Source organism: Falco rusticolus, chromosome 9 (assembly GCF_015220075.1).
Source record: "Falco rusticolus isolate bFalRus1 chromosome 9, bFalRus1.pri, whole genome shotgun sequence".
Classification (NCBI taxonomy): domain Eukaryota; kingdom Metazoa; phylum Chordata; class Aves; order Falconiformes; family Falconidae; genus Falco; species Falco rusticolus.
The window spans coordinates 25,203,572-25,213,497 of NC_051195.1; the positions used below are offsets into that span (position 1 = coordinate 25,203,572).

Below are 9,926 nucleotides of genomic sequence, written 5' to 3' on the forward strand. Positions count from 1 at the left end.
AGTCTCTAGCTAGCGTTACATTTAGCCAACCTTTCTTTTCCTTTCTCCATCCTTATTCTGTGGACTGGATAAATTCTGCCATTGAGCAGTTTTGCATAAATTAGGCTAGGCAACTACAATTAAATGCTTTATTTATGTTCCTAAGTTCTTAATTAAATGATAAGTATTTTAATTTGTTTATTTTTAATTGTCTTTGTTTCTTCAGTTAGCTATCCAACATCTTGGTTGTCTCCACTTTGGAAACTTCACTGTGACAATGATTGATTCAGTCACGAGTTGCCCAATAACTCCAGTGTTCCCCAGAGTTAGCCAGAAGTGTTTCCTAATCATTCTACGGAACAAATGCGTGGTATGGTAATGCAAGTGCCTTCTCAGAACAAGGGAAATCCATTTCTCCAACAACTTTGCTCCTTTCTTTGGATTCACTGACACTTTTGTCCTGATTGAGAGCAGTATCCTGGTCCAAAGCTTAGCAGAGAATCCAGATTGCTGCCAAACTCTGGCAAAGAGGTGTTTAAAGTCAGCTTTGTTCCGTTTAATTAACAAGTAGGGAGTACCAGTCTAGCTCCATTTGGTATCAGGCAGCACTTCCCTCATCAGAAAAGTACAGAACCTGTCTGGATTACAAGTGCAGAGCAGGACTACTGACAGATGAATATGCTGTTCTATCCAGAGAGAAGATATGGCTGTGTGTTGCCGTGACGTATTTGTTTCAGGGGATTGCTTATTCAGAAGAACTCAGAAGAATGAAGAGAACTGTGGATCCTGAAGCATTTATGAATATTGTAAGTTGCTCAGTAGAGTGACCTGGGGATGGAAGGAATGCATGTCTCACAGCAGAGAGGTTTCTAGGTGTTAGATAAACTGCCTTTATTTAACCCATCCCCTCTAATCGCTCTATGTACTACAGCTTTCTCTTCTATTCTCTTCTGTCTGCATCTGTAGCAGCACGTCTTATGTTTCATAGAAATTAAGGCAAACACCTTTCCTTAGTAAATCTCCAGAGTTTTTAAATTTCCTTTGAAGTATCAGTTACCACTTTGCTATTGTTGGCACTAATCTCCTGTGTGAAAGAATGACCACTTAGAATGTCAGCATTTTATCAGCAAAGACAACTCTAAATAATTAGTGGTTTATGTTTTCTCCTTTTTTTGAATGACATGGCATAGATCATAAATGGCAAGCTTTTCAGAAGAGCACCTCTTGCCAAGCAAGCTTGTTTAGATCTTTAGTCACTCATTAAAATCTTGGGTTTTCTGTCCTGCATGACAAATTACATTGAGTAATTCTCTGAGAACAGGTTATAAAAAACAATCCTCTCTTGTAACAAAAGAAGTGGAATATTACATATCGAAAGTAATACTTATTTCAGAGCTTAAGATTGACTAAGCTAGTGATTTTCCTTTGACTATGCAAGTGGCTGATCCAGTTTTTTTCCATAATGTAGTCAGTTTTTCAGTGGTACTCATCGCATATGTGCCATTCACAAAAGGGCAGTTGTGAACCTCTCTGGATTTCTCTGAAGGTAGCTTAAATAAAATGGTTTCATTTTGCATTACAGCAGATCAGGACCCACACAGCTCCTCATCACAGCTATAGGAATCATAAGCTCCTGCTATGAGCTTGTAGTGATTCTTGTATCAGCAGAATGCAAGGGCTTGTCATGATTGTATGGCAGTAGTACAATACAGGGGTTTTATAACAGATTTTAACTGAATAGTCAAATCATGGATATAACACAAAGAATGAAGCAAATTTACTGTGGTTTTAAGGTTACAATATCCAATGTGATATTGCTTTATTTTGATGCTTAATATATGTAGACTAAATCCCCAGTTGTATCTGCTCTTTACCATTCCCTCATTGTGAATATCTTATTCATATATTTTATGAAATGGACTTCTGCAGGCAAATGCACTTGTACTTTCTCTTCTAGAATGAGCTCATTGCTTACAAAGGATACCCCAGTGAGGAGTATGAAGTGACGACAGAAGATGGTTATATTATTACCATTAACAGAATTCCTTATGGTACACAGAACCAGGGAAATCCAGGTACAGTTCTTTAATATGAGATAAAACCAGCTAAGATAGGACACATTCTTGAAAGAGATACCTTATATTTGTAAAACATCCACCAAAGCTTGTGTAAGTAGAAGAATTTCTAGCAGAGAATTCTGGCTGCTCTGAACAGTTTGCAAGATCAACTGGTCTGGTGTCAAGCATCCCTATTTCTAATGAAAATCCACTATAATACAAAGCATATACCCTCATAATAAGAGTTGGTGAGTAAAAGTAAAAAAAAAAAAGGCAAAGGCTGTAATCTGTCCTATCAGCCTGTTTAGAGAAAGCTGCTCCAGCCTCTAATTTTGCTTTGGTTTTGCTTACACCTGGTTAATATCAGTGACTGATTCATATTTTGGGTAAAGGAAACCTCTGCAAACAATCCCACACCTTCATTCTTTATATCAGTGTTGAGAATCTCAAGCTTAGGGAGTTGAGCTGTACAAACAATGACCAGTATGTGCCAGGCTAGTTTTCACTGTGTCAGGCAGATCTTTCCAGAAATCCTTACAAAACCTTAGAAGTTCTCTCTTTACAGAAAGGGATACTTAGTTATTATGATTCGTTGTATCCCTTGAAGTTGGCATAGGAACAAATCCCAATATTGAATGTCAGACAGTAATGTCCCTGAACTACCAGAAAAATGAAAAAAAAAATCATGAACTGTTGTTTGTTTCTGATTTGCTTTTCAGCTTTGAAACCTGCTGTGTTTCTCCAACACGGATTATTGGGAGACGCTAGTAACTGGGTCACAAACCTGCCCAACAACAGCTTGGGCTTCATGCTAGCCGATGCTGGTTTTGATGTTTGGATGGGAAATAGCAGAGGGAATCGCTGGTCCAGAAAACATCAAAATTATTCCATTGATCAAGAGGAATTCTGGGCTTTCAGGTAGTCAGAACCATTGAAGGTCATCTTTACTGCCCACCATTACATATTTAACTAAGCTGGCTAACCCAGGGATTTACATATGCTGGCCTTTTAAAAAGCATTCTTTACATTCACTTTTGCTGAGGTGCTCCTATACACACGTGAACTTTAATAGCGATGGAGACTACTTCCATTACTGTTAGCAGGGGTTCTTCAAACTAGAGGCGTAGCAACAGAGCAGTTCAGAGGAACCCACACAGGTCATCTCCAAGCCAATCCTCAGTTCTGGAGGCAGTTTTGGAAGCCATTTAGAAACACTCATCTGTGTATTACAATAACATGAAAATCACAGAAAGAGAAAATATGAATAATTTTTGCACTTATTTTAATGAACCTTTTAAAATAGACCTTTTCTTTAATGACAAATTGCATAAAATGTATGATTCCATGGAAGGAGCTCTCTTACTATATCACCACTTGTTCCTTCTGTGTAGACAGTTACAATTCAACCTGACACTTCTTCAAGTTATAGTCCTTCTGTTGATGTCAAGAGGGAAAATACTTCAGAAAATCTTGAGTAGTGTCTTCCCTATTCAGTTCCAGAAAAACACAGAACCTAAAATAGCTGAATGATTCACTAAATGGTTCATGATGTTTCTTTGCTGACAAGACTAATAAAAATATTAATTCAATTCAAAGTCTGATTTTTAATTTATGCATGCCTCTCCTTCAATCTCCTGCCTGCAGTTTTGATGAGATGGCAAAGTTTGATCTTCCAGCAGCAATAAATTTCATTGTGGAGAAAACCAGACAGGAAAAGTTGTACTATATTGGCTATTCACAAGGTGCTACTATTGGTAAGTTATACACAACAGACCAATGTTTTAGGAAAACAAGAATAAAATGTGATTTGAGGTACTGAGATACTGAATGTACCTGGGGTTTTCATTAATTCTTTGCAGGTGTGAAAAACACAAGATAAGCTGTTTTCAGCATGTAGGCATTTTTAATTTAATATAAAGAGCATAAAACATAATGGGCCAAATGCACTGTTTCTGTAAGTCTGTCAGCTTAGAATTATACTGGAAATTATTGTGGGCCATGCAAATTGTTTCTTTCCAAGATGCAAGGGCATGTCCAACAGCAGCTGGTCAATTGACCAAAATAAACAAAATAGGAAGATGAGAGTACAGAAAGAGAAGTTGGTCAGTTTGGGCAGGACACACACAAAAAGAAAAGAAGAAATTGGATCAACCAAAAGAAAAACATCTGCTCCTCCCTATACTATATGAAATGCATGAATGTACATCAGAAGTGTGCATTTTTGTTTAAATTGGTTTGGAATAAAGCTGCAGAGGCAAAATATAGAAAAAAATCTCTGTCTGAAGAGGGAAATAAAACTACAAGCTGGTAACATATGGAGAAGAGGGTTTTCACACAAATCTAGGCTGAACCATAGTCTCTAAACACCAAAAAAAGTTGCTTGTAGGTTTAAAATTGCAGAATAGAATTTATAAATACTGAAAATAGTCTAACATATGAATAATAATTTTCTGAATTCCTCTATTTTGTTTCCTCAGCTTTCATTGCATTTTCAACAATGCCAGAGCTGGCTCAAAAAATCAAACTCTATTTTGCGTTGGCACCTGTCACTACTATTAAATATGCTAGAAGCCCAGCAACAAAACTCCTCTACCTTCCTGAAAAATTGCTCAGGGTATGTGATATCTTGGTTTCAGTTGTTTAACCATATACTTGTTTGTTCAGCTCTTAAAATGGATAAACAGAAAGTATAGGGTTTTATGAAGTCTACTCATTTGCATGTGGGTAGATTTACCTTATGACTGAAGCCTTTGGAAGTTCAGACTGGACATTAAGAAAAACATTTTATCTCTGGCAACAGTGCAGCACTGGGGCAGGTCACCCAGAGAGGTACAGAGATGCTGATCCTCAAAGGTTTCCAAGATTCCTGTAGACAAAACCACAACTGATGTGCAAGCTTACAGCTAAACTATGAATTGGAGTTAACATTTAACATATCTCTTTATTAAAAGTGATGTAACACAAATTGAGTAATGCCTGAGCAGGCTGATGCAATGCAAAAACACCTAATTTCTCTGTTGTTTGTGGGAACATCATCTGGCAAATTAAGAAAAAGCAAGTGAGAACCACTGAAATTACTGGAGAAGAGGAACAGGACACAAGCACCTTTTGTAACACAACAGCACAATGTACAACTATACATTCTTAAATGAATATTACCTTTGTATTTCACAGGGTTTGCTAGGCAAAAGAGAATTTCTCCCCCAGACTGAATGTCTAAGAAGGCTAATAGCTCCCGTCTGCAGCCACCGAGCTTTTGCCCAGCTTTGTAGAAGTGTCTTCTTCAGTCTGGGTGGCTGTAACCTGAAAAACATTGACATGGTATGTATGACTCTTAGCAGCTTTACTAAGAGTTTAAGCTTCTGTTCCCAAAACTTACCTTCTATCCTGTGGCATGAATTCTGAGTTTCTATTAGTCAACATCATATTGCAGGGAACAGTCCCCACTGCTGGACAGCAATATCTGCTGGTTGCCCTATCACTGGGCAGGGGACCACTGCCTCAATCCTCAGAAGGGCACTTGGCACCATCCCTAAAATCAACAGCTGCTCAAAGCCCCCAAAACTCTGTGGTCTGCCTTCTGCCAAACCCCACCTAGGGCACCGTCCCCTGGTTCATACTGTGACTACTTCACATCTTCAGTATGCTGGCACACCACAGAAGGAGAAATAAAACCCCTATCTGTTTCATGTTTCCAGGACCTCTTTGCAATGGAGAAAGGAACACATGTATTCCCCTTGCCTTCCTCCTCCATGCCTTGGACGATCAGGGATGTGCTCAGAGGCACAGGATACCTCAGGAATACCTGAGAGAGAGTTGGCAGACACAGGGGGTTAAGACATGCTTAGGCACCTCATGCTACACACAGCTCATGCCACTCAATTTACGTTGGTTTTACTGATACATGACACAGCTGTGGCAGGCATCTTGATGTACATCTGAACAGAAGGGAGGAAGACAACACTCACTAAATATTTTCTTTCAGAACCGAATCAACGTGTATATTGCCCAAACCACCTCTGGAACTTCCGTGCAGAACATACTCCACTGGAGTCAGGTACTAGCAAACTCGTGGAAGACAAAATAGGTATTCACTTCTGGCTGAACGTTACAGAGGGGGTATAGCTGATCTCCTGTGGAGAAGCCATTGCTAACTTCTTGGAAACACATGCAACTTGTGGTTTACAATTGAAATCTCAGTTCAAAGCACTACTTTTCATTGAACCTTGTTTTTCCAGCAGGATAGAAATACCCTGTGTGGTACAGGTACATTTGAAGCCAACAATGAAATGCTGTATTTGTGTAAAAATATGTGTGCTGGAAGCTGAGTATGTGGGTGTATGTATCACTTTTCTTATTGTGTATCCAGTAGCTTTTATAAATTATGCCCACTGCTCTGTACAGAGCTTACCTTAAGAAATCAGTTCTGTTTCCAATGTGCAGGTAAGAAATGAGCAACACATTGGCTGCTTTGTAAAGTATCAAATTTTACTAGTATTTTAACTTATTGCTTTCAAAGCTATCAGTTTCTGGACAGCAATAGAACTATAAATAGTAAACTATTTATTAGACTTGTTATATCCCTTACTTACAAGGTACTGTCACAGTGCATCCTCATCAGCAGTGCTGATGAAATCTGCCTTTCTGTCTTGGGGCTCACACTTTGAGGATTCGTGAAGTCTGGGCTCAGTCACAGAAGCTGCTGCATGCAAGGCAGGTTCCCCGGCAGCTCTGGAGGCTCTGGAGCAGAGCAGAAAGCAGCTGCAAGCACAGTGAGCTTGCAAGAGTGTTAATGCATTTTTCAACACTGCAAACACATAGATGAGTTCGAGTGACACCTGCACAGGCATTTGCTCAAAATCAAACAATACTTTTGGCTGTGAATTTACATAAAATACTAGATTTGATTAAGCTGTTTTTGTAACCAAGGCCTAGACCTGTAAAGAAAAAGGGTTACAAAGGCACAGTGGGGGGAGCTCTGCAAATTGACTCAGGTTTAATTCAGCATCCAGCCACAGACTGGCAAGTACAAACACGCAGGGGTAATACTCCTAAGCCTTCATTGTCATTACTTTTATTACTGTTAAAGGAGTTAATAGACACTTCCCCTCCAATATTAAGATCCCACTGATGGTGTCTCTCCTAGCAGTAACAACCCATGCTGTAGGCAAAGCCAAGGAATGCAGGGGGAAAACTAGAAATGGTTCCAGTTCTGTATTCAAACCAGGGAGGGAAAAGCAAACATGAAGAGCCACTCACGGAGCCGAGTGACAGCAACATGACTGTCAGAAGCAGCAGTGAGAGGAACTTGCTGGAGGTTGTTAACAGCAATTTTACAAACTAGAACAAACTGCCTATGAGAGCATCCCAGGGTGTTTCTGCAGAAGCCATGGGTTTTTTTGGTTCTGACAAAAAATATTGACTCCTTTTCACTGATTGAGACTTGTAATTAATTTACTGCTGGCTCTTTCATATCTCTTAGAAGAACTTTTGTTCAGGCTTTACATTGGAGTCAGAGGCTTAGCAGGGAAAGAATGCACAAACTTCCTGAATGCTATCTTTGTAACTCCCCTTCTCTTGTTCATCCTTTTAGGAGGCCCACTCGGGGCAGTTCCAAGCTTATGACTGGGGCAGTTCAAAGAAGAACATGGAAAAATACCAACAGGTATATTTTGGTGAAACAACGTTACCACCCTTGGACAACACAGAAACACACAGGAAGAAAGCAAGGATGTAGCAGCAGACACATTTTCAGAATACAAGTAGATGAAAGAATTACTACTTTCCAGTTTGGAAGTCAACATAGAAAGCATGCAAGCAAAGTGGAGGGTGGGGACCAAAACTTTTCAATTTAATTATAAATAGGAATAAAGTGAAGTAAGGGTAGGAAACATCAAAAATTAATTTTGAAAAAGAAGAGAACATCTAATGGATAAGAGCAAACAGGCATCTTGCCTGCTCACATGATTGAAACAGTTACAAAAGCATGAGAGCCCAGGGAAACAATAGTATGAAGAGGGCAACTGGAAGGCTAATAGCTACCCCTAGATTCTGGCACCCAGAGACAAAAGGGCTTTGTCCTCAAGCAGTCCCTGAGGAACCCCTTCTCCGTTTAAGACTCTAGTCCCATCCTTGACCTTCCTACCCTTTAGGTCTCCATAACAGCCCATCATTATGAATTACATGTTTTAATGAGGCCTTCCATGAAACGCAACTTCCTTTGGTTAGTTTTGAATTTGCTTGACCCTGGAAAGTCACTGGATGCCTTCTAGGTTTCGTGTTATGAGAAGCAATGGGATAATGACTTCCTGTGCTCTTATTCACACCATTGTGACCGCATAAACCTGTTTCCTGTCCCTGCTCCGGCCTCTATTTTCCAAATTCAAGAGTCCTGAGCTACTTCCTCTCTCCTCCTACAGAAGTGACGCCATGCTCCTTTTCATCCTTGTCACACATTGCGTTTTCTAACTAGACTGTGTATGTCTTCTGGGGCTGACCAGTACTTCAAAAAGACCAAGATGGAGGTTTATCCAGAGGCATCCTGACATCTTCTGTCTTGTTCCAGGTTCCTGCCCTATGGATTCCTAGCTGAGAGGGAAAAGGCCCAACTGTAACTCTTTGTCAACTCAGCTGGCATTTTTCCTTTGGCTGTGCTATCAGCTGGGTCATCCCTACGAGCACAGGCAGAAAAGCCAAGCGAGGGCACTTCCTTCCTGTTTGGTTTAGGCACCTCCACTTTGAACAGTGCCAGAAGAAAGCCCCAAATGCATGTTTAAAGTTTGCTGTGCTTTCCTGGACATTCATTCCCATACTGCTTGATGTTTTTCAGGCTACTCCTCCTCCCTACAACGTAGAAGAGATGACTGTACCAACTGCAGTATGGACTGGGGGTCAAGACTGGCTTGCAGATGCCAAGGATGCAGCCATTTTACTGTCTCAAATCAAAAGGCTCATCTATCACAAGAGGATTCCTGAATGGGCACATCTGGATTTCCTCTGGGGATTGGATGCACCTTTGCGCGTGTACAGTGAAATTATTGATCTGATGCAGAAGCATCCTTAACCCACAACCAGTAGCCATACCTGACTCATTCAGTGATACTTGCTTTCACTCGGTATGAACAAAACCTTCTGCATCGGCTGGTTTCTGCTGGAATCAGATAAAGGGTTCCTCCTGGCACTATTTTCACACCATATGTCAATGCAATGCTTTTTGCATCTTGGTAGTGCACTTCATATTTTCTGGTAACCTGGTGGGTCAGTAATCACTTTCTATTTGATACAGCTTAGATTTTGCAATAACAATACTACACTAACAGAAGACAGGGTTTTCTGCTCTCTTCTTTAGATCCTAACAGTAATGAAAGCTCTGACTTGTTCTGGATACAGTCAGTAATCTCAAGACATTTTCCATTCTTCATATAATTTCTCAGTTTATTGGGTTGGCAGTTAATGAAAGGCATAGTGTAAGCCAAGACTAATTCTAACAGTTATGGTATTGATTAATTTTATTATTAGATGAGACAACGACCAGAAAGTAAAAACTGAGTTCGCACAAAAAAATCACTCCTGAAAAAAAGATGGTTTGTCTTCATTTGAAACAGGGCTGCTTACTTTTTTCATACAAGGGACACAGGGAGGGTAGGCCCAGCAGAAAACAGTAGCCAGTGTCATGGTTCAAGCACACACCTGCATGATGGGAAGCTTGGGTTCAGGGCCCCCCACCCCGAGATAGAGAAATCTTGGCACATCCAATCCCTGCTGACAACACTTTTGGAATCTGTGTACATGAACTCTCCAGGGTGGGAGAAAGGAGCTGATTTCATCTTGGCGATGACAGCACTTCAATGGGACATTTTGGTTCAAAGTTACACTCAAAGAATGTGGCAA

General features: G+C 40.2%; 1 protein-coding gene across 1 annotated transcript; it reads left to right on the forward strand.

Moving 5' to 3' along the window:
- Positions 1-687: 687 nt before the first annotated feature.
- Positions 688-9,719, forward strand: LOC119153548 (lipase member M-like). Its single transcript, XM_037400144.1, has 9 exons — positions 688-785; positions 1,937-2,054; positions 2,756-2,954; positions 3,681-3,790; positions 4,514-4,650; positions 5,211-5,357; positions 6,022-6,093; positions 7,630-7,701; positions 8,866-9,719. Exons 1-9 carry the CDS (start codon positions 747-749, stop codon positions 9,097-9,099), a joined length of 1,128 nt encoding a protein of 375 aa, XP_037256041.1. The 5' UTR covers positions 688-746; the 3' UTR covers positions 9,100-9,719.
- Positions 9,720-9,926: the final 207 nt, after the last annotated feature.

Bases quoted from the DNA above. Each gene is read 5' to 3' on its own strand.
- LOC119153548 (XM_037400144.1), top strand. From the start codon at position 747: ATGAAGAGAACTGTGGATCCTGAAGCATTTATGAATATT. The intron at 5,358-6,021 runs GTATGTATGACT...ATTTTCTTTCAG, and splicing joins ACCTGAAAAACATTGACATG to AACCGAATCAACGTGTATAT. The intron at 7,702-8,865 runs GTATATTTTGGT...GATGTTTTTCAG, and splicing joins ACATGGAAAAATACCAACAG to GCTACTCCTCCTCCCTACAA.